General features: G+C 48.3%; 1 protein-coding gene across 1 annotated transcript in view; it reads right to left on the reverse strand.

Moving 5' to 3' along the window:
• The window catches only part of LOC124281743 (Hermansky-Pudlak syndrome 5 protein homolog), a 61683-nt gene that overhangs the window by 14085 nt on the left and 21868 nt on the right, over window positions 1–25730 (reverse strand). Inside the window, exons 14-21 of the mRNA XM_046717718.1 lie at window positions 18304–18438; window positions 17966–18022; window positions 17199–17628; window positions 16217–16328; window positions 8631–9780; window positions 8211–8331; window positions 7279–7446; window positions 5316–5423 (exon numbers count right to left, since the gene is read on the reverse strand). Of these exons, the coding sequence (XP_046573674.1) occupies window positions 5316–5423; window positions 7279–7446; window positions 8211–8331; window positions 8631–9780; window positions 16217–16328; window positions 17199–17628; window positions 17966–18022; window positions 18304–18438 (2281 nt within the window). The remainder of the gene's footprint in view (window positions 1–5315; window positions 5424–7278; window positions 7447–8210; window positions 8332–8630; window positions 9781–16216; window positions 16329–17198; window positions 17629–17965; window positions 18023–18303; window positions 18439–25730) is intronic.

Genomic DNA, 25730 nt, shown 5'->3' on the forward strand with positions numbered 1-25730 from the left:
TCTCCTGATCTACTGTGAAATCCGAAGTGTTTCCAGCGGGGAGGTTTGAGGAGGGCTTCTCCTCATGAGTCAGGATAAGTATAAAATATCAATTTTACTTAAATAATTACATATTTTTCCTTATCCTGACTCATGATCTTTTGCTTATAGAATCCTACGGATTGGTGGTGGGTGAAGCCACTTCCTGGATTCAACAGCTGTCCATAGATACGTCCTTTATCCCCCCATGGGAACTGCGTAACGGGATTTGACAAGGGGATGAATAGGCGCTTGAATTTCCTTCTTGTTTTAGTCTTTTGAAAATTTATCTTCAAGGCTCTGACAGGCCACAAGGATAAGTCCTGGGTGTCCTCTGATCCTAGGATCGTAGACAGCGCTGGGACATGGAACTCTCTTACTGGTTGACCAGGTCGTTGATTCTTTGCAATAAAGTCCCATCTAAGTCCTAGATGTACTGCAACACGGTGCCCTGTGTCGAATCTAGTTCGCCCAAAGTCCAGTGCATGTATCTCAGACATTCGAGCTGCCGTGGCTAGGGCAAGTAGGAACAGAGTTTTCTGTGTGAGTAGCTCGCAGGTAGTCTGTTCTAGAGGTTCGTAGTCATCACTCATCGGATGTCGCAGAATTACATTCAGATCTCAGGCTGGTGTTCTGAATTTCTTTTGCTGGTCCTCCTGTTTAAAAGATCTCAGCAGAGCAAGTAATTCTGGTACTTTCGTCAGTTTGATGCCTGACTTCATAGTGATGACTGTACTGATGGTCTGCCAGATATGTGGATAATGTCGAAACTTTCAGATGTCTTGTATATCTAAGATGACATAGATATTCCGCCACTTGAGGATGAGAGGCTTTCATAGCTGAGAAGCCTTTCCGCCTTGCATATTGTTCAAATTTCTGCCATTTGTCGTCATACAAATTGTGAGTAGATCTGCGTAACGCTAAGGTTACTGCTTTCGCTGCTCTGGCAGAGTATCCTGTTTTCTTCAAACAGGTTTTGATACGTTCCACACGTGTAGCTGGAACAGTGTTGGGTTCCTATGGACTTGTTTGGTGTGCGAATGTCTGAGTAGGTTCGACCATTCTGGTAGTTTGAGGGTTGGACTTCCGAGATCTTCTATTAGGTCTAGGAACCAGACTCCTGCTGGCCAATAGGGCACGACCAAGTCAGTTGTAGCGCCTGTGTCTGTTTGATCTTCAACAGCACTTTCGGTATTAAGATCGGAGGAGGAAACGTGTAAGTGTTTAGTCCTTCCCATGATATGCTCAGTGCATCTGTTGCCCAGGCTTGGGGATCTGGAACTGGTGAGACAAACGTCTGTAGTTGTTTGTTGAACCTCGTGGCGAACAGGTCTATGCATGGGGATCCTATTTCCCTTGTGATCATCCGGAATGCTTCTGGATGGAGCATCCATTCCGTGGGTGACGGATGAAGTGGTTGGGAAAGAGCGTCTGCTAGTACGTTCTAGGCTCCCGGTATGTGACACGCCTTTAGCCAGATGTTTGCATCCTCTGTGATGTTGAACAACTGGAATGTGAGCTGAAGTAGGCTTGGCGATCTTGTTGATCCTTGCCGATTTATGGAGAATCCCACTGTAGAGTTGTCCGTGTGGACCATCAGCATTCTGTTGATCAGCGAGCTCGACCATAGTTGTACGGCGTTGATCACAGCTTTCATTTCCAGCAGATTGATGTGAAGATGCTGTTCTGTTTTCGACCACTTCCCTGATGCAGCTTGGTTGTTGAGATGTGCAGACCATCCCTGTAGCAATGCATCTACATAAAGATGTGTGTGTGAAGGCCGGCTCTTGTAAATAGGTCCCTCCGCAGACATTCGACCTGTGAGTCCACCAAAATAGGTACGTTTCGAGATTGTCTGGTAGCGAGATAGGGTCGACGCTGTCCAGATGTTTTGCCAGGAATCGTTGCAACGGACGTAGTTGTAACCTTCCTGTGCGAGTCAAGTCCTGCGCTGTGGTTAGTAGACCGAGTAGACATTGTCATGTTCGTAGTGTTAACGGAGAGATGACTGCTTGAGGAGTCATCGCTTGTATCTTGACCCAACGATCTTCTGGGATCACAATTCGATTCTGTGTTGTGATAAATCTTAACCCCAGAAATTGAAGATCTTGTTTTGGTTCCAACTCGGACTTCATCAGGTTCACTAGCCATCCTAGTTGTGTGAGCAGCTTGATTGTGAAGTTCAGCTGAGTTGATCTGCTTGTTGATGCGTCTAGATTGCATTGTCTAGGGAGAATGCACTGCAAAGTCTCTGCTGATGCATCAGTGGGCTTCGTTACACATGTAAATAGTCCCAGGGACGAGGAAATTCCAAAGGAAAATACCCTTCATTTCTGCAACAGGCAAGCAAGGGATGAAACTCTATCTTGACTTCACCGCGACTCACCGAGATGACAGCAAAATGGGTATCACCTCCATTTCTTGCTTCTTGTGCGCTTCTCATCTTTGGAGATAGGCATCAGCGATGACAATAACCTTGTCCAGAAAGGCAATTTGCAGTGATGATACATCATTCTTCCCCTTATATACGCAGACGATCTGTGTTGATCAGCATACATCGAAGCGTTGCCTATTTATAGCAAGACTGGTTCCAGTGTAGTATAGAAGGTGACAGGTACACATACAGGCTTTTATCAGTGAAATTCCAAGATAAACATCGTATATCCTGCTGTCAAGCCTAGACATCTATTAGATTCCCATGATGATAACGGGCCGTAGTTGTATGCTGTTTTCAAGGCTGCAGATGAAGTATTCCCCCGTACAACGGGTTTGTTTACAAGTCAGTAAACTTGCTGGCACCTGTTCTATCAGTAAGAGGCGTTGTCTGTCCTGGACCAATCAGCTTCAAGCATGACGTCACTGGTGTTGTAGCAAGTTGGCCTCCATAAAATCTGGTGCAATAGTTGGTTGAGTAAAAGTGCGAGTAATTCTACGCCGCTCATATAAACCTCTTGTATAAGTGTTGCTCAAAGTGTAAAATATTGTTCAGTGATATTAATCACGTATTCCCAATGTGGATAACATAAGCCAGCATGACGAAGGATGTTGAATCTAGTAGATAGGATATAGATTCCTAATCCCCACGCTGAGTGACGAGTGTTAATAATATTATCTGTACGTCAGTCCAAGGATTCTTGAAGCCCTTTACCAATGTCGCCTTGAGGTTCTCCAGTACTTGAGATATCGGCTTCATAGGTGATATCATATTGGAGTCGAAGTCATCAGCATATATGCAGTACGTCTCTGTTGGGTTGGAGTGAGTGAACGACAATATCAGCAGGCCATCTGCTACCCAGGATAAGACCTCCGCATCCTTGTAGATGTAGTGATCCCCCTCATCAAGTAGGTTGTCGGACGAAACTGAACCTACTACAGGTGTAAGGTTCGTGCAGGTTGTAGAGTTGTGCAGGCTGTAAGCTGTAGAGATTGCACATGTTGTTGATCTTTTATTGATGAGTTATAAGCAAAACCATCCGTTTTCATTCTGACTGTGGATTCTTGAATGTTTTAATCATTGCTTCGTTTTTATTCAGCCGTATGTTAATAGAGTCGAAATCATCATCCTGCCTGTTGATCTAAGGGTTTGTGAACCCTATAGACATCCGAAACTTGTAGATGTCTGCGTTGCTGATATCTGCTTGTTGATGTGTTCGCGAACCTTGTAGATGTCTGCGTTGCTGATATCTGCTTGTTGATGTGTTTGCGAAACCCTAGGGTTCGTGAAACTTGTAGATGCCTGCGTTGCTAATATCACCTGTTGATCTGAGGGTTCATGAACCCTGTAGATGTCTGCGTTGCCTCTTCTCGAAAATTCCTTTCGCGAACCTTCCTTTCGCGAACGTTGAGGGTTCGCAGACGAAGTTCTCGTAGAGTTAGTAGCCTTCGCAAACCTTCCATCTTGTTCTATGATGACAGAATAGTCCGATTGTGATGACCTTCTCGAACGTACACGTTCGCCAACGTTGTCTGCAGATGTAGATCTATGAGGCTTATTAGGTTCGCGTAGGTCTGAGGGTTTGCGAACGTTGTCAGTTGATGAGAGGTTCTGTCATGCCTTCGCTTCCTCATCAAAACGTTGTTCCATCATGGCTATCATATGAGTAGTTAATTGCCTCATAAAGTCACCTGGATCGAAGTTCTGCATTGACTGGAACTGATTCGGCATTGATGAAGCATTCGCGAATGCTGACGTGTGGTGTGCTTCAACTTCACTGCGTTGAGAAGTTGGTGGTTGGTTGTCAAACAGCTGGCTGTTGTAGTTGCAGGAGACGATCTAGTAGTCGTAGAGGTCGACTGTGTCGCCGATCCAGTAGGTACTTCAGGCAGAAGTAATGGTGGTTCATCAAACACGTCTGCCTCGTGTGGTAGGATGATCTCCTCATTAAACGACCTCTGATGAGTTGACTTGCTAGGTCGTGTTGATTTCGATGTTGACCTAGTTATAGATGCCCTTTTCTGCGTTGTGGATGAAGCAGTAGTCTTTTTCTTACTCTGAACGGGCATCAAATCCGTCGTAGCAGACCTCTTTTTCGACCCCCGTAACAGACGACTGCCCCTGCAACGTACTCAACATAGCACCAGAATTATGTATTTCAGCAAACAACCTACGGTTACTGGCTTGATCTCCAGGTTTATCAACCGTGACTTGTGATGACTTCCTCACCCGATAAATGGCACGTCTATAGATATAAGACAAATATTGATTAAATTGCAAATTTGATAAACCACTGCAATATATACAACATGAGGTGGAAGAACATGGCCTAATGCACGATGGGCATTGGGGGTGAGGATCAGCCACTGATAGCCGGTGCCTGCAAACAATGCAAGATTTCATGAAATGTAAGCAATTTACATTACGATGAAAATGTGTCACAATTACAATAATTTTATACAATTAATACATGATAGTTATAGCCAAATACCATACACAGCGTAAATTTGATAAATAGGATCTAAATATAAAAGATATCTGCCGTATACGAGACTCCAGTGCTTGCCCAACCATCTGCTTGGGCGAAAAGGGAGAGAGTGAGAATAAGGCTGGTCACATGACTGTTTGAGCGGGAAAAGGGAGGTAACTCGTTGGTGAGTGTATTTTTACGTCAGCTTAGGGAACTACAAAGGATTCAAGTGTTCCACTACCATTCGCAAGGGAAAGGGAGATAAGCAAAAGATCATGAGTCAGGATAAGGAAAAATATCAATCTTTTCAGCCAGCCCTACAAGAACAATTGTAAAAGACCTCTGAGTCAGAATTCTTTTTTGAGGATTTTTAAAGTGGCTCTTTGTACCTACCTTGGCTGAAGACTGTCAACATCAGGTATGGGATGTCTGGTCAAAAGACTTCCTAGTAGTGCCAGCCTCACATACTGCCGGACACACAACTGTTTCACAACCTGCAACCTGCAAACAGGGGGGCAACATACTTGACAACCTACAACCATGGAGCACTTATATACAGATAAATGACAATCTGCAACCAGAGAGCACACACATACTGTTACATCACAATTTACAATTAGAAAGTACTACAAACAATTACATCACAATCTACGAGGGAGCACTACACATAGTTACATCACAATCTGCAACTCGAGAGCACTACAAACACTTACATCACAATCTACAATGAGGGAGCACTACAAACATTTACATCACAATCTACAATGAGGGAGCACTACATATAGTTACATGACAATCTACAATGAGGAAGCACTACATAGTTATATGACAATCTGCAGCTAAGGAGCACAACAAACTGTGTCACATCAGTGCAGCATTCATTAATTATGTAACCTTCATGAAATGTGACCTTCATGAGATATATGACCAAAATGAGATGTGACGTGACCAACTAGAGATATGACATTGCCAACCCAAGACATGTGACCAGCCTGAGATATATGACCAAAATGAGATATGATGTGACCAACCCAAGATATGTGACCAACCTGAGATATGTGACCAACCTGAGATATAATGTGACCAACCTAAGATATGATGTGACCAACCCAAGATATGATTTGACAACCCAATATATGATGGTATCACCTTGAGATATGATGTGACCACCTTGATATATGATGTGACCAACCTGAGATATGAGGTGACCAACCCAAGAGATGATGTGACAACCCAAGATATGATGTCACCAACCTGAGATATGATGTGACCAACCTGAGATATGAGGTGACCAACCCAAGATATGATGTGACAACCCAAGATATGATGTTGCTACCTTGAGATATGATGTGACCAACCTGAGACATGATGTGACCACCCTGTGACCAACCTGAGATATGAGGTGACCAACCCAAGTAATGATGTGACCAACCCAAGATATGATGTGACCAACCCAAGATATGATTTGACAACCCAATATATGATGGTACCACCTTGAGATATGATGTGACCACCTTGAGATATGATGTGACCAACCTGAGATATGAGGTGACCAACCCAAGATATGATTTGACAACCCAATATATGATGGTATCACCTTGAGATATGATGTGACCACCTTGATATATGATGTGACCAACCTGAGATATGAGGTGACCAACCCAAGAGATGATGTGACAACCCAAGATATGATGTGACCAACCTGAGATATGATGTGACCAACCTGAGATATGAGGTGACCAACCCAAGATATGATGTGACAACCCAAGATATGATGTTGCTACCTTGAGATATGATGTGACCAACCTGAGACATGATGTGACCACCCTGTGACCAACCTGAGATATGAGGTGACCAACCCAAGTAATGATGTGACCAACCCAAGATATGATGTGACCAACCCAAGATATGATTTGACAACCCAATATATGATGGTACCACCTTGAGATATGATGTGACCACCTTGAGATATGATGTGACCAACCTGAGATATGAGGTGACCAACCCAAGATATGATGTGACCAACACAAGATATGATGTGACCAACCTGAGATATGATGTGTCCAACCTGAGCCAAAAAACATAAGATGTGATGTGAACTGAGATATATGACCTACCTGTGACACAATGTGCTACCTGTGTTATTTGACATACATACATTGTAGGAATTACCCAAGATATATGCTTTATCCAAGATTTAAAAGCTAACATGATATGATATGACCTGCAATATGATATGACCTATCTGATATAACCTGAAACGGGATGTGAACTATAATTATGATGTGATCTACCTGACGTGTGACACACCTGAAATAATTATGATGTGGTCACCTTGGAACATGATGTGACATACCTGAGATATGATGGCATTTCTCCAAGTCTCAGGTGGACGTATTTGGTAATGCTGGTGGAGGTTTGGTTTCCATAGAGATGACAGAGGTTCAAGATATCTTGTACGGAGACTAATTTTGGGACCTCTGATGCAAACTCTATAGCACGAGATGAACTAGCACTGAATAATCTGAAAATACCATCACACATAGTAAATCATAACTGTTACAAAGGATATCACAAGACAATAACTGTTTCTTCTATTTATTACAAACTTAGCTGACAGAATGTGCAGGTGTAAGTTCAAATTGTTTATCATTCTTATATCAGCTCTATATTCAGACTGTAGGTTTTACAGTCCTCTTTGTGAGTGAGTAAGCTGTTGTTAATCCCAATTAATGCTGATAAACCAATGATCAAACTCATAGAACCCAAATCACCATATCCTGACACCTCTAAGAGAAGCAACTTATAAAGCCTCTCCACGGGTTGCCCCGTGGCTTCATTACCAAGCTACCGTGAAGATCTGGGTTAGAATTGATCTTCAGTAACCCATGCTTGTCCTAAGAGGCAACTAATGGGATCGGGTGGTCAGGCTTGCTGACTTGGTTGACAAATGTCATCGGTTCCCAAATGCGTAGATCGATGCTCATGCTGTTGATCACTGGATTGTCTGGTCCAGACTAACTGATTATTTACAGACCACCGCCATATAGCTGCAATATTGCCGAGTGCGGTGTTAAACTGATCTCACTCACTCATCACCCGGCCATGACATGAATACAACCACACTTTATATACTTCCTACACATTTTGGTCATTAAACTAATGAAACATGAAATATTCTGGTTGGATGTTCTATCGCTTATGACTGAAAGCATCTTCTACTGCAACCCCACTTGGATGCAGGTATGCATGGGCCATGTAGGTAGGAAAGTAAACAATATTCAGCACCTGGCAACATGGCCCAGGAAGGCTTGTTTGTTTGGCAGGATGAGAGATCGGAGTAAGTCTGTAGCACCATTGTAGTCTTTGGCCAGGATCTTATCACAGACAGGGTCACCTTCCCCAAGTTCTATAAAATATAGTATGCTGTCATAACCAGTGGAAGGAGAAGTGGTAATAGTATGACAAAAATATTTTCTCTGTAATCAGCTTCAAATAATTTTATATGGAATAAAGGTATCTTTGCTGCAGTGCATCATTAATTACAAACCATTAAATCTTATCACAACAGATTCATCACAACTTACACATCAATATTTGCTACTGAGTTGGGAATTAGCCTAACAACAATATTTTGTCTTATCTCTACACTGTTTCCTCTTGTAAAATACTGAATGAATCAAGTGAAGCAAGTCGACTTTGTCTCACCTTGACTAGCCTTCACCATGGACGTCCATGTCTGTAGCCAGTTGTTCCGCCAGCTACTCACAGTCTTCCTAAGTTGATCCATACTTAAAAAGTGGTAGTAACATCTGACAACAGTGGCCACCTCGCTGTCACATGCATCACAGTACGCTTCACACATAAACCCATCACTGTGGCCATGGCTGCCTGGGTGTCCCTGAGTCTCTGCTGCTGATTGTGTTGGCATGGGTGGACTGATGGATGGACTAATGGGTTGACTAGTGGACTGATTGCCTGACTCACTGCCATCGGTAGGAGTAACTCCTGAACTGCTGTTTGTACTTGGATGCCTACTTGCAAAATTAGGCAAAATGTATTCTGATATATTGCCATGACAACCGGATTGTAAACAAAGGGAGCACAACTCTGCTACATCTGTATGTAGTTTTCTTGACATTTTAAAGGGATCGTTGATGTGATTGATGTCTGCCCAGTTGATGGGTTTAAACTGGTCAGGATCCTCGTCTTCAGTGTCACTCATATCAGAGCCCCCTAAATGGTTACCATTTTCAAGAGGTACACACTGATGCTCTTCCACACTGGAATTTCTATGTCTGGATTTGTCCACTGGTGATGATGGACAACCATCCATGTCATCATGGTCAAATGAATTGTGTCCATCACCCATTACATCCAAACCACTGGATGACCCTCTTCGCCCTACGGAACCTTCATATGACGATTGGGTCTCTTCAGGCGTAACACTACTCCCATGTTGTTCTTGACTGAAGACTTCATCTTCTGTGTATTCAGGGTCATCCTTACTTCTGTCTTTTATCAAGATGGCTTTCTTTTCACTGCTGAGTTGCCGCCTTCTTGATTTCCTTGCCATGAGCCTAACCTTCCTCTGCTGTTCGACCTCCTGGTGAAGTTTCTGTAGCACTATGTGAAGCCCTGTCATCCAGTCCCGCAGGATTGACCTGGCAGACTCTGGATTCATCAGAAGAGTGATGTCCTGGAGCTTTCTCTTGGTGAATGCTGTGGACGACTCCAGCTCGGTAAGATCAACTGATGCTGAGAACCTGCTCAGGGGATTCATGGAAGAAGAACACTCTGATTCTGTTCTGTTTGTGTCATCAGTGTCTGGTTTCTCTCCAACAAGGCCAGTTGTCTCCTGAAAAAAACAATTTACAATCAGTAAACAATATGTTTTAACTTAGGACTACAAAACTTAACCAAACCTGAAGAGGTTTTAAATTCTTTGAAGAGAGTCGTCCTTGGGGTACATATTATGCATTTTCCGAGCTGAAAATGTCCTGTGACAGTTGTATCAATGTTTTTGAATAAAAATATTGTACAATAAATAAAAACTTTTTATTTATTATACGGCCCCCACCTCGTGGCGTTACCTCCCGTTGCGCATGCGAACCAACTGGGTAAGCACCTAGACCCGTATCATCATTCCTTCTGCTGAATAAATCAGTGAACAGAATTGCGGGGAGGCGGGAGGCCCTACCCCAAGGACGACTCTCTTCAAAGAATTTAAAACCTCTTCAGGTTTGGTTAATTCTTTTTCATAGAGATCGTCCTTGGGGTACATATTATGCATAAACACAGACTCCCAAAGACCGGAGGCCAGGGAGGAGGGAATTCTGTCAAAGCACACACAAATAGCGATCGTTAATCTGAATGATGGAACAGACGCCATAATCACTCACCTGTCACATGTCCCGGTTTGCGCTTCCGCGAGAGGCATTATGGGAGGGTAACCGACAGGGAGGAAATGTACTCATAGACAACCTCGCAGGTTAGCATAAGAATTCGCACATGGTGGGATGTAAACAAACCCCACCCACATTGTGTCGATTAGAGAGCACCGTAGGGGGGAAAAAACACTCACTACCGACCATAGCCTCCGTAGAGGAGGAGGTTATACACCCAGCAGCGGACATGTCAATAAAACACAATATTGAACAGCAGCGTCAACAAAACCAATGAACCAAGACTCACTCGGTCAGGGTGGTAGGACACTGTCCACCGGAGAGAACAGAACGGCCAAAGCTCGCACGATTACGAGAATGTGTATCGAGCTGATAGTGCCGAATAAAGGTGCTAGGCCGGCTCCAAATAGCGGCAGAGCAGATCTCTTCAATGGGGAGTGCCGATGCAAAAGCTTTTGACGTGGCTACTGCCCTGACCGAGTGAGCCTTCAACCCCTCAGGGGGAGGCTTGCCCTTAGCCTGATACGCAGCACAAATGACCGAGACGAGCCAGCGAGACAAAGTCTGCTTGCTCGCCGGCACACCAGCCTTCCCGCCACCGTAACAACAGAACAGCTGGGTACCCATACGGATCCCCTGTGTTCGTTTGATATAGACCTTGAGAGTCTTACGGACATCCAACGGGTGAGTGCTCGTAGGAGAGGTCCCCGATGTGGAAGGCTGGGTAAGAGTAGGAAGTTCGATAGGAGCTGTCACATGGAAAGCGTGATCGACCTTTGGGCGGTAAGTATCCGGGAGGCGAATACTGACACGATCAGTGTGGAACACAGTCAGCGCCGGGTCGGACGATATAGCATGTAAGTCGCCAACCCTACGCCCAGATGTTACTGCCACCAGAAATACAGACTTCCAGGTTAACAACTGAATTGAAATAGTCGATAGGTGTGAGAACGTAGGACCGGACAGCCAATCGAGCACAATTGACAAATCCCAAGGTGGGCTGGTTCGCCTGACAGCAGGTCGAACCCGATCCACGCCAGCTAAAAAACGCTGTACGAGAGGGTGCTGCCCCAGAAGAACACCATCGACAGGGGTGTGAAAAGTGGAAATAGCGGTGGAGTAGCCACGAATGGTCGAAGCCGCCAGGCCTTCTTCCAAACGAGCTTGCAAAAACTCCAATACTCGGACTAAATCTGCAGAAAAGGGATCTGCAATCCCCCCTATCTGAACACCAGCGCCAGATAGTGGGACCACCTATCCTCGCATGCTGAACGCGTTTGTCGAATCCGCCTCGAAGCCAGAATTGTGTCTGCAACTGCTGCAGGAATTCCGCTGGCTTCGGCGGCTAGACCTGACAGAGGCCAAGCCACCCACTGAACTGCGGATTGGGGTTTGGCCGCTCTGAGTGAGAATGTCCGGTCGCCAAAGGTAATAGAACAGGAGGCTGAGCCAGAAACCTGAGATTTACCGGAAACCAGCTCTGTGACGGCCAAAGCGGTGCCAGTAGCACAAGCAGCAGAGCTGGCTGGGTGGACAGCTGTGAGAGGACACGGGAATGAGTGGTAACGCGGAACGCCCCAGAGCACTTTGCCCGCCCAATCCAGCAGGAAGGCGGCCGCAGCCAACGCCTCGGTCCGTATTCGAGCAGAACACGGGTGTCTGATTCGTCCCGCCGGACGCAAACAGATCCACCTGGAACGCACCCGCATAACTGGGAGATAACTCGAATATCTGCCTGTCGAGCATCCACTCGTCGCGAGGGCCAGGATCCAGCGAGAGAGATCCTGCTCACACGCTCTCCAGCCCGGGAGATAAACAGGAGTACCTGACAATGCGCGCACTGGTCGCATCTCAGAGGAGAAAATCCCATGTCTCCCGGAGGAGCTGGGGACACCGTGTCGCCTTTGCTTCAGGATGTACGACATGGCTGTCTGGTTGTCCAACTGAAGACGCAACCACCTGGCCCTGGACATGCTCTCGAAGCGCCAAAACCAACCGCACAGCTCTCAGTTCCAACATGTTGATGTGAAGGTGCTTCGGCGGACCAGAGTCCGGAAGCCGACAGACTGCCCAGAACACCCCCCCAGCCCGTGAGGGACGCATCGCCCTTAACTGTAAGAGCTGGCGTCGGGATTTCCAAGGGGACCCCCTTGGAGAGATTCCGGACATTGGTCCACCACTGAAGGTGAGGAGACAACCACCCAGGGACTGTGAGACTGCGCTCCAGTTCCTCCGAGTGAGCCCACAGACTCGCCAAAGCTTGCTGTATAGGGCGCATCCTCAACCGCGCCCGCCACACTACAGAGATAGTCGCCGCCATATGGCCCAGTAGACGGAGCCAAGTCCGTGCTGGTGCCTGGGGCTGGGAGAGGAACGAAGACACCATCTCCCGTACTCTGGTGACCCGGTCGGGCGACAAGGAAACAAGATCCTTGTGAGTTTGGAACCTCGCCCCGAGAAAAACCAAGTCCTGGGTGGGTACCACCCCAGTCGAACTAGAATGTCTATCACCTTGTGAGTAGAATCTAGGCTCGCTGGCTTTGTCAGTGCACCGAGCAACCAGTCGTCGAGGTAAGGGTAACAACGCCTTCCTTGCGAACGAGCGAGGGTAGCCGGCACTAACATGAGCTTGGTGAACACCCTGGGGGTAGTGGATATGCCGAAGGGGAGCACCGTGAATTGGTAACACATCCCGTCGTAAGAGAACCGAAGGTACTGCTTGAACGATGGATGTATGGGCACATGCAGATATCGCGATCCTTTAGGTCGATTGGACGCGGAGCCAATCGCCGGGCTGAACAGAGGAGATCACCGAAGCGCAGTGTCTCCATCTTGAAGGATGGAACTTCGAGCATGCGATTCAACCCCTTGAGGTTGAGAATGGGGACGGAACTGCCGCCGTCTTCTTCGAACGAGGAAGCACGTGGGAATAAAATCCCGCCTGTTCCTCACCCGGTGGTATGCGCTCTATAACGGACTTGTCCAGCAAAGCCTGGACTTCGTCAAGCAGCATGTCCGCCTCGCATTACCTGACATGACGGCACCGGAGTCGCGGGTATGCCGGTGAAGTCTGGCGGACCTCGCCTCCACAGTGGTAAATGGCCCACACTGACGGTGGACAGCACCCAAAGGGTTGCTTGTCGCCTTCTCCCACTCCGCAGGAATAGAGAGGCGGCGCCTCCCACTGGGACATTGGGTAAGAGTGCGTGAGTGGTCCCGAGTAGCGGAGCTGACTGGGAGTGACACACGTCTACAGCCTGATGGGTTAACGGGAGGTCGGGGCAGACCTCCCGCGCCCGCGATAAGGCTGGGAGCCAGTCAAAGAGGACTGCTCCTTGCCCTTACCCTTGGCGGGACGGCTCCTCCGCCTACCCCTGCCGAGCGGCCGAAGCCAGCCAGCAGACTCGGGTGTAGGCTGCACCCCGGAGGAGGAAGCCGGAACGGGAGCGCGGGGACGGTAGGGGAGGGCCAGCAAGGTCTGCTGTGTAGCCGCCGAGTAACGAGACATCAACAGCCACAGCTTGCGCATCCCCATGACTGCGCACATCACCGTCGACGCGGCCGACCGCAAGGAGTCACGCGTGAGGTGGGCCTGCACTTCCGAAAGTTGACGGAGGAGGACAACATGCTGAGACACGTCTCCAGCGTGCCCCTCCGCCTCCAGGGCCGACCTCTGGATCGAGGAGAGGTAGGCCTCGTGGACCACCACCCACACCTGCTGCATAGCGTTCCGGTAAACCTCCTCGTAGGTCCGGTAAGCATGCCGCAGGGGTGGCTTCAAACGCCCTTGCCTGGCAGCCGGAGCTGCACCGGAGGAAGCCGAGCCTCCCCCCTGGGCGACCGAAGTGAACACACATTCGTCAACCACTGGCACGAAGAACAGGGAATCTTCCCCCAGCTGGTACCTCCTGACAAGCTCTGGCAAGTCAAAGCGGAGGCGTGACCCAGCCAAGAGGGGATCCACCACATCCTGCACCAGGGACGGCAGAATGCGGAGCAGCGTCTGCGTGGGTTGCCTAGGGGCAAACGCCTCGCCTGGTAAGCGGAACTCAGTCGAATCCGAGCGGCTGGTAGGCACCGCGCCCTGTGGGAATGTACTCGGCAATGCGTAGCCGTACTTCCCTCACAGCCGTTGAGAAACGGAAGGCACCCTCCGGCTCCTCTACCTCCCCAATGTCCATGGACTCGGCGCCCGAGCCCGAGTCCGAGGCTGGGTCTCCTCGCGAAGAGGACCCGAACCCCGACTCGGTGGGCGGCCGCACACCAGACGCAGAGGGAAGGGAATGACCGAAGCAGCGCCCTGCTTCCGTGCCCAACACCAAGCTCGAACTTCGGTCCCGAGACGCAGGAGGAAGACCAGGCAAAACTGGTACCTCCGCTCTCATGGGGCGGGACGGCGCAGGGACCGGAACCCCAGGAATCCTCAACGGACCCTGCACCAACTCCGAGAGGGGGACTGGGAGCGAAGCCTCCCCTTCCGGGGCAGCCGAGGCATCCGGACCCAAAGCCAGAGGCAACGGATCAACAGACGCCTCCAGGCCGAGGGATCGAGCCGGGCTCGGCGATCCCACCCCGAGACTCTCCGTCCCCGGCTCCGAGTGGGCGAGGAACTCCTGGCGGAGGCCTCCAACCGCCTCATGAACCAGGGACTTCACCGAGTCCATGTGCTGCTGGAATAATTGCGTGATGAGAGACATGTCAAAACCGCTAGGTGCAGTGGAAGGCGACTGACTGCGCGATCTAGCCTTTCGTTTTTGCTTTTTAGCTTTAGACAGGGGGACCTGGGTCAGTTCCCCTCCCGCCTCTCGCATTTCCTGATAGAAGAGAAAGTCTGCAGCCCGCCTCTTCTGGGCTCGGGGGGAGAAGCCCATACAAATCTCACACGTGTCAGGGTATGGCGCCTTTTCAAGGCAACACACGATACACTTATCATGACGGTCTGCACGGGGAATACTCTGCCCGCAGACAGTATTACAACCCGAAAACGCCTGAAAGCAAACACGCAAAGCATGTAGCTAACAGCGGACCAGCAGCATAACATACACGTAGAAAACATTGAAAATACGTGAAGGCTGCAATTAATGGAAGAAATAGTTGGTGAAAACGCAATATTACAACCATCGCAGCACGAAAAACTTCCTGCCATGGAAAAGCAACACGCGTAAAAACCACGGGAAAGTTAGCTGAAGCGAAAATAATGAATACAAAGTCACAATTAGGAGACAACCGACCACAAAGCTTTACTGTTCCTTTCAAGGACAATATAAAGACCATACATACAGGTGGTTGCGTCCCGGACATCAATCTCTTAATCTCAAAAGAGTACAGCTCTGCTCTACACATGCGACTTTACTTGGCAGTGACAGCAGAAGGAATGATGATACGGGCCTAGGTGCTTACCCAGTTGGTGCGCATGTGCAACGGGAGGTAACTCCACGAGGTGGGGGCCGTATAATAAATAAAAAGTTTTTATTTATTGTACAATATTTTTATTCAAAAACATTGATACAACTGTCACAGGACATTTTCAGCCCGGAAAATGCATAATATGTACCCCAAGGACGATCTCTATGAAAAAGAATGGGCCATGTGTGTGTGGATTCAAACCATCGTCATTCTGAACCAAGGTCAGGTGTCTTCTCCACAAGACCAAAGAGGCTTACCATGTCAGCAAGCAGAGAAAGCTATAACTTATTCATTCAAGTATAGGGTGGTTTGCATTACACATGGTACAATGTATAAATGAAGATAAGAATCTACAGAGACCAAGAAGCTTCTAATGCCTGCCCACTACTTGTAGCCTAGAAAACAGTTGTCTACAGACTGACCAGAGCACTACTTAATGGTAATAATAAAAATAATGTGGATGGCAACAATGAAACCTCTCACCTCTTGTTCTGGGCCAGGCTGATCTGGCAGAGAGTTGGGCATGCTCAGTAGGCTCTTCTTCCGGATTGTCTGCATGAAAGACTTGGTCTTGCTGGAGAACTTGAGAGAGAGACTACACAAAATAGAAAATACAGTCCATGTAAGGGGTGAGGTGAGGTGAAATTGGGTTTAACGTCGTGCTTGAGAATATTTCGCTCATATGACGACATGCATGCGTGTGTATGTGTATGTGCGGATGCTTGTACTAGCCCAGACTTAAGCTGGTTTTATAGTGCTAGCTCACTGAGATACCATGCTGCAGTGAAGCATGAATACCCCACTCAGACACAGTATACTGACTCCGAGCCGACCAGTCCTTGTTGTACCCATTAATGCCGAGCGCCAGGCAGGGACCAACAAGTACCACATTTTAACGTCTTTTGGTATGACGCGGTCGGGGATCGAACCCGCGACCTTCCGCTCTCCGGGCGGACGCTCTAACCACTACACCACGGAGGCGGTCCCGTGTAAGGGGATTGCTGTTTAACAGTCAGCAGTAGTATTACAGCTGTCACTGCAATATCCATACAAATGAACCAGGAACATGTATGTATCTGGCTGCATGCCAACTATGCATGGACAGAGTGAGTTATATTCCAGTTATAACCCTGTGTGTCAACATGATATGTGATAAAAGCCCAATGTTATCAAGGTCTCAGATGTTTACTACTCTTGAGAAATGCACGAGCACAGGTATGGATCTGATAACGCTAGAAACACAATCAGGGTGAACTGGGATTCAAACCCAATTAAATAACCTACGGATGCCTGAGAAGATTGGACTGCCTGTGCCTCCAACCATCCATGAAAACACAACCAGGCACAAATGTTATACACAAATCTTTTAAAAACATAGGTAGTTTTCATAATTGAAGTCCAAATCTAATACAAGAAATACATATATCTCTATAAAACAGAAATGTAAACCTGTTGTGAACATTACCTTTCCTTGACTGCTAGTAGGGCCATCTTTGGCGACTGTGAACTTGGTGACCCGCTTCCATTGCTGTCAACCGACTGCCCCAGGGAACTCTGGGATACAGGGGATCCATCTTTGCTGTTGGTGGCAGAATCTTCGGCTGATACACCACTTGCAGAAAGTCGTTGCAGGAGAGATGGAATTGGATCCTCCTCTATATGAAATATTGGGGTTCTTGATCTACTGTGAGTTGAATACAATGACACGTTGTCACCTTCACCAATAGAAAGTGTATCTGGAGTCATGTCCCCAGCCCGACTTTGTGAGTCTTCATCAATGCTGCTGACAGTGTCAATGGAGATAGTGTCAAAATCTTGATCAACTTTCATATAGAGGCTTCTGTCAGAGTCTTCCTCAATGATTGGAATGGTGACAGATGGAACAGATTTCAATTCTGAAGATATGGAGAAATGAAAATATTAGTTGAACATGTTAATAATGCAATCCTTGTGACTTTTGATATTAAACAAATCAGCATGAGCTAACAAAAGTTAAAAAATCTAAGCGATTAGTGATGTCATTTAATAGTGACATCATATTAATTGATGACAGCCAGAACAGTCTCCAATGCATAGTAGTAGAATTCACTTTTGGAAAATCTCGAGAGAAATATCGCTTGATCTCACCCCAGTGATCTCTCTTTTAACAGTTAGTTCTGGATGATAAGTAACTTACTTATACATCTAGTTCCAAAACACAAAGGCATTACATAAAAGGAAATCAGAGCATACCTTTTTTCTTGGCTGTTTTCTTCATGGATCCTGTGCTGGCTGATCTGTGGAGTTGGGCTGATATAGACAGATATAAAAGTTTTATTAATAGGATAAATGAGGATGACAACCACTGTGAGCTTCTATTCAGCAAATATTTGCAAAGATTGTTTCCCATATTTAATGTAGCATATGTGTTAATGTATTTCATGGTTTGCTGACAAGAGCAGATTTTTAAAATTAGCAAACTGTTAATGGAGTAGTAGTATCACATTATACATTGCAAGGGGAGGTAACCTTCAGTGAACTGAAACTTTGAGATAATAGTAAGATATTCTACAGCTGTTCTAGTGGCTCACATTTGCCTTTCTTGATGTCTGAAGTTGAGATCCCAGGTGATGGAATGTCCACCTGCATGACACGCTTCTTCCTCCCTGTTTTTCCAGACCGACGTGACACAGACTCTGCTATCACTGGTGCGGCATCCTCCAGTGCTGAAGAGAAAGGTGGCAAGTATATAGGTGGTTGTGAGTTGTACGTCACTGACTGGACTTGATATTGACTGAACAGTTTCTGTGTCATGTGATTGTTGTCATTTTGAATATCTTAGATATCTCAACCTGAAGTGGTTTTTACATGACATAGTCCTTATTCAACTGGGTGTTTGGCTTGGGGCAACTGATTGTAGGATTAGGGTCACTGGAGATAACTGAGTGACCAAACAGAGCATGATCCCTAGAATGTATGTTGAGATAGTTGAGACAAATGATGGTGTTCGGCCGGCTCCAAATAGTGGCACAGCAGATCTCTTCAATGTGCAAGGTGATGCAAATGCCCTGACTGAATGAGTCTTCAAACCCTCAGTAAGCACTCAAATGAGTGGTCACCCATGTGGAAGGCTGGGAAAAGGGCAGGAAGTTCTACAAGTACTGTCACATTGAAAGCAGTGCAGTAGGTATCTGGGAGGCAGTCTTTGTGGAAGATAATCAGTGCCAGATTAGCAGAAGCTACCATTACAAGAATAGCGATCTTTCAACTCAACAACTGAATGAGACAGTCAAACCCTCTCCATGCCAGTTACAAAACGATGTTCCAGACGGCTCTACCCCAGACGAACACCATCAATAGGGGCGTGAAACATGGAAATAGCAGTGGAGTACCCACAAATGGTCATGGCTGTAAAACCCTCTTCCAAATGGGACTGAAGGTATCCCAACACCTGGACAAAATCTGCAGAAAAAGGATCTGGAATCCCCCTATCGTCAACACCAGCCTTCATAATGGACCCACTCAAACTTAATGTGTGGTGAATCCTGCCTCGAAGCCAGAATTCTGCATGCCTGTAGGTTAAACATGATGGAGACCATGCCACCCACTCAACGGGAGGGTGACATCAGTGACATGACATCGCTAGAGGGCAGATCCCCGCTACTGCGACAAGCCTGCTTGGTTCCACCAGCATGAAACTTTACTCTTACCCTTGGCACAGCTCTTCCTCCTATTCTTGCTCAGTGGATCCTACTGCCAACCGGAGAAACCAGATTTCAGCAATGACGCCTATGAAAAGCTCGTGCAGGCTTTAGAATCTTTGAAGGTGGTAGATACATCTGCAGTTTAATGAAATACCTGCTGTGTCACATGGAAACTGCAGATGCGCATGCCCATTATTGCGCACATCAACTGTGACACTGCGGACCGCAAAGAGTCCCATGCCAGGTGAGCCTGTAACTTGGTCAAGTGATGAAAGAGGACCATGTCACTGGGGTCCCCCTCCACCTCCAGGGCTGACCTCTGAAGGAAAGGTATGCACCATCAATTGCCACCCTAATTACTGGCAAGCATTCTGAAATTGCTCCTTGAATTTCTGGTATGCTGCCCTGAAAAGGGCTCCAGATTGGGAAAAAGACCCTGTTTAGTAGCCTGAAACACTAAGGTGAATTAGACCTAATGGGCAACTGAGGTATTGACATATCCGGCAAGCTGGGGATAGGCAATAACCCTGAAGACACTGAGAGGGACTGGGCACAAACCCTTCCCTTCATCAGGAGTTAAACCCTTTGGACTCAGTGCCTTTGGCAGCAGACAGAAGTACACATTCCTGGGGATCCAGCTGAAGCTTGAGAATTTTCCAGGTGGTGCAATAAACTCTGTTAATTAAGCTGTAGAGGTTTCCAGATTCTTTGAATATATTCCTCTTTGGGTACTTATAAGCATTTAAATGTCCATTTTAAAATCCCTACAACAGTTGTAACAATATTTGAAAATATTTTACAAAACAAAAACTACGCTTTGTCTTGTAAGACCACCATTACAGGGCCGGAGGGGCCCCTCACAGCCAAGAGAGCAGGTAACCCTAGACCGTGAACCCTCAAGACCTCACTTTCCATGCTGAACTAGAAGTCAGACAGAATGGGAGGAGTGGAGTGATTACCCAAAGAGGAATATATTCAAAGAATCTGAAACCTCTACAGGTTAGTTCGATTCTTTTTTATATTCCTCCTTGGGTGGATTATAAGATAAGACAGACTCCTAAAGACGGAGACTAAGGAGCGGCATTCTGTCTGGCATAAAAAACCCGACAAGAAGTGGAATTTCCCAAGCTAAATATAGCAGAAAAGCTCACTTACCCAGTCACTACGGTCCACCATAGCCAATCAGGCGGGGCATGAGCCAGGGTCAGGGTCTACATATTATAATTACAAAGTGAAACCCTCGCTTAATAAAAAAACAATCGAGATAAACCCTCCCTCCCTCTCCTGTAATCAATCGAAGTGAAGATAAGGGAATCCGCGAATGGCAGCCAGAAACAAAATGCCGTAATACATCTATTAAGCAAAGTTTCCAAGGCAAATAAGTCTAGAGCAGAACGGAGTAATGCAAAAGGAGACATGGGAATAAAACCATCACCACATAAAACCCATCACCAGGGCTTATATGTAAACAAGAGCATTTTAAAACCCAGCACCAGTGTTAAAAAATCGCATATAATGGTTCATAAAATCCTCGAAAAGCTCAATCGGCTAGAGAGAGGTGGAACCATGCCCACTGGAGAGAACTGACTGACCGAACCGAGAGCACCACTGGAGAGTCTGTCAAGTTGGTAATGACGGATGAACGACGTCTGTGAGCCCGGCTCCAAATAGCAGCCGAGGAGCAGATCTCCTCAATAGAGGCAGGGCTGCAGCTTAAGCTTAAGTAGCAACTGCTCCTAACTTGAATGAGCTTTCAACCCTACAGGCGGGGATCGCCCTGTGTGAGTATATAGCTCATATGTATGGCAGAGACAAGCCACCGAGAAATGGTTTGCTTGGTCGACGGAAGACCAACTTGAACTCCCCGCCATAAACAACAAACAATTGGACTATCCTCACGGGTACCCTTATTATTCGCTTCATATAAGCCTTAAGGGTCATACAGACATCTAAGACGTGAGCACGCCGTGAGAGAGGTACCGGGCAGGAAGGCTGGAGGAAAGCCGGAGCTCAATAGGCTTCGGGTCACATGGAAGGTACTATCCTTCTTAGGAAGGTAAGTATAAGGCGGCCGTGATGCTAACTATGTCTTTGTGAAACAGTAAGCGGGATCACCGATTATTTTAAGTGAATATCGCCAACCCGCCTGCCAGAAGTCACCACCACAAGAAATGCCGCCTCCCCACGCCAACAGCTGGAGTGAAAGAGCCGACAGATTGTGGAAACGAAACAGTGGACCTGACAGCCAATCAAGAATGATTGACAAGTCCCATCGGGGACTAATCCGCCCGGACAACCGGACGGATTCTGTCCACGCCTGCCCTAAAAGTGCTGTACAAGAGGATGCTGCCCCAAGAGAGCATCGTCTAACAGGAATATGATGAAACGCAGAAATAGCCGTGAGAATATCCTCTAACAGTTGAAGCAGCTAGACCGCCCAACCGGAGACTGGAGGAATTCTAAGACAGAGACTAAATCTGCAGAAAAGGATCAAGAACTCTGTTGCCACACCAACGCGAATAACAGGCCCATCTATCCTCATATTGAACGCTTGTCGAATCCCTCGAAGCCAAGAACTGTGTCTGCAACTGGTGCAGGAATTCCGGCCAAGACGGAGGCGATCCCCTGACAGCGGCCAAGCCACCCACTGAATCCTGGGATTCGGGTGGGGCTCCGTTCTGGGATAGGAGGTCCGGTCGAAAAGGTAATAGAACAGGAGGCTGAGCCAGAAACCTGAGAATTACCGAAACCAACTTTTGTGCCGACTAAAGGGATGCCAGAAGCACAAGTAGCCGAGCTGGTTCAGCGGACAGCTGAGACAGGACCCTGGGATACAGTGGTATCGGGAACACCTACAGTACCCTGGTCCGGTCCAATCTAACTGAAAGTCGCTGGTTGGCTAGCGCTCTCGGATCCGAATCCGAGAGCAAAACATCGGAATCTGGTTCGTCTCCCCAGAGGCAAACAGATCCACCTGAACGACCCAAACAACTGGCAGATAATCCCGAATATCCCGGTCGAGCATCCACTGCGTGTGGGGCTAGTATGCACATGAGAGTGCATCTTCACGGATGTTGTTCTACCCCGGGAGATAAACAGATAAAACCGATAGGATAGGAGGTCCGGCCGAAAAGGTAATAGAACAGGAGGCTGAGCCAGAAACCTGAGAATTACCGAAACCAACTTTGTGCCGATTCAAAGGGGTGCCAGAAGCACAAGTAGCCGAGCTGGTTGTGCGGTCAGCTGAGACAGGACCCTGGGAATCAGTGGTATCAGGGGAACGCCTACAGTACCCTGTCCTGTCCAATCTAGCTGAAAGGCGCCTTATTAGCGCCTCGCCCGAATCTGAGCAAAACACAGGAATCTGGTTCACACCCCAGACGCAAACAGATCCACCTGGAACGACCTCAACAACTGGGAGATAATCCCGAATATCTCCTGGTCGAGCATCCACTGCAGGGGCTAGTATAAAGCCGTGAGAGTGCATCTGCACGGACGTTGTTCACCTCGAGATAAACAGGCAAAACCCAATGTTGAACTGATCGCACCATAGTAGAAACTGCCACGCCTCCTGAAGGAGTGACGGAGACACTGTGCCGCCTTGCTTGAGAATGGTAAGACATGGCTGTTTGATTGTCCATCTCTAGATCTAACCACACAGGCCCTGAACAAACACCAAAAGCTCGAACACTCCCCGCGGACTGCTCTCAGTTCTAACACACATTGATGTGTAGTCTGACTTCCCGCTCACCAGAGGCCTGAGAGTGTCAGCTCACCCAGGACCCCCCATCCTGTGAGGGAGGCTTTTTCCCGCCTGAACTGAGAGGGAAGGTGTTCGGGTGTCTAGGGGATCCCCTGACAAATTCCTCGACTTCCGGCCCACCACCGCAAGTGAGGAATTAACCACTCGGGCGCCATGAGAATAGTCTCGTGAGTTAGCTCTGAAAGTGGGACCACAGCTGAGCTTAACGCTTGCTGAACTGGTCTCATCCTCAGACGTGCACGCCAAACCATAAACCACTGTCGCCATGTTGCCTAGCAACCGGGCCAAGTTCAGGCCGACGATGGGGCTTAATTGGAGGAACTGTAACACAGTCCTCTGACTTTGACGATACAGTCCGGAGCAAGGGAAACAATCCCTAGCTCCTGTTGAATCTTGCCCCCAAGAATACCAGATCCCAAGGCCGGAACGAGGTCTGATTTCTTGAGGTTGATAATCCAGCCCAGTGACACCAGAGTATCCATCACGCACGCAAGTGTGGAGGCTCTGCTTAACTGAGGACCTAAGGCCCTGAGAAGCCAATCGTCCAGGTACGGGTAACAACACCTGCCCTGAGACCTGGCTAACTGAGCTGGGATTAGCATAAGTTTGTGAACACCCTTGGCCGCCGAGATGTTAAGGGGAGCACACTAAACTGGTAGCACGTCCCCGTCAAGGAGAACCGGAGGTACTTCTTGAACTCGGGTGCATTAGGAACATGGAGGTATGCGCCTTTGAGATCGCATTGACGTGAAGCCAATCCCCTGTCTCGACAGAGGAGATCACTGACCTGAGTGTCTCCATCCGGAAAGACGGCACCTCCAGTAACTTGTTCAGCCCTCTGAGATTCAGAATGGGTCTGAACCCTCCGCCCTTCCTGGTCACTAGGAAGTAGGTGGAGTAAACTCCCTCCTTGCTGACCCACAGGAACCACTCGATGGCTGCCTTGTCCAGTAAGGACTGAACTTCCGCACGGAGTATGTCCGCCTTCTCTGGAAGTCAGCACGGAGTGTGCCAACCCCGAGAAGGACGGAGGATCTCGCTTCCACTGTGGGCAAATGGCCATCCCTGAGTGTGGACAGGACCCAGGGATTTGTGGTGGCTGCCTCCCACTCCTCGAATAGAAAAGGGACAACCGCCACCGACAGGGACGCTTTGGCATGAGGCAGTGCACCCCCACAGTCGGCAAGTCTCCACCATGCATGAGTGGGGCAATAAGGGCTCTGGGGAAGGAATCAGCGGGAAGCCGGGCTGGCTCTGCCCCGAAAAAGGCTGCCGCGATTGAGCAGGCCTGCTCCTTGCCCTGCTTGTTCGCTTTGGCCTGCAAAGGGCAGTCCACTTTGCAGGTTCCTTTGCCGGGCGGAAGGATAAGAGGTAGCGAAGGGAAGGCCGCATGGCGAGGAACGGAGGGCTGCTCCAACAAAGGCTTAGAGTCTTTGAAGGTAGACACGGCCTCTGCAGCCTCCTGTACAACCTGCAATGCCCCAGGGAACAGGGAGGACCCCATTGTGTAAGGCAAAGACAGGAGCTGTTTCGCCATGGATAACAACACGGATAACCACAGCCGGGCGCAAGCTCCATAACGGCACCCATCATCTGGCTGGCACAGCAATCAACGCTGTCCCGAAAGCCAGATGAGAGTGGACACCTGTTAGCTGACGCTATGCAGCACTGGCCGACGAGTCGGGCTGCCACAAGCTCCTGATCCACCAGCCGTCCCTGCAGAGCAGACAGGTAGGCTGAGTGGACGCCACACTTTAATTGCCTCAGCCGTAGTTTAATTGTTAGAAAGCGGGAGAGGCGCTTGCCCTGCCTGGTCGGAGGCCAGGGAAGACGAGGATCTTTCCCCTAGAGTGACGGAAGCGTAAGACGCTCCAACAGTGCCTTCTCTCCCAACTGGTACCGCGAATAGCGCTTCCGCCGGCAACTCAAAACCGCATGCGGCACCATAGTCAAGCAAGAGCCACCAGTGATGGCAGAATGCGGAAGTGAGGACATCGCCACTCCAGCTCACCAGTGAAAAGCCTCCCCCGGAGCCAAACTCCTCGCGGATCGGGCTTCTGTACGGGAACATCCACCTGAGGGAGGACTTCGCGATCTTATCCCTAACCCGCCGCGAGGGGGACAAGCCAAAGGAGTATCGAACTCCAACCTCCGACTCTCCCTCCCTTCATCCTCCTCCATATCAATCTCGGCATAATCCTCGCCACCGTGACTTCATAATCCTGAGAGACCGACCGAGGATACACCAGAGGCTGAACAAGAAAGACTCAAAAGGTCGAGCCAGAGGGAATGAGTCGCCCTGCCGGGTGGAACTCCACGCCAGGTCGCCGAGGCGCCCAAGAGGAACCTGTCGCAACAGGTTTCCCCGGCAACCCAGACTGACTGCCAGGCCGAGGTATCCCCAAGCTGGTCGCACTACCCAGGCGCACCGCCAGTCAGGGCACCAGGCTTAAGACAGGGTAAGCCTTCATCGGCGCCAGGCTTCGTGACGGACCTGAGCTGGCCATGAAGCTAGGGTCGCCACAAGGCAGGGCACGCTTATCACCACGGG

This window comes from Haliotis rubra, unplaced genomic scaffold (genome assembly GCF_003918875.1).
Source record: "Haliotis rubra isolate DU_JTF1 unplaced genomic scaffold, ASM391887v1 Scf289, whole genome shotgun sequence".
Classification (NCBI taxonomy): domain Eukaryota; kingdom Metazoa; phylum Mollusca; class Gastropoda; order Lepetellida; family Haliotidae; genus Haliotis; species Haliotis rubra.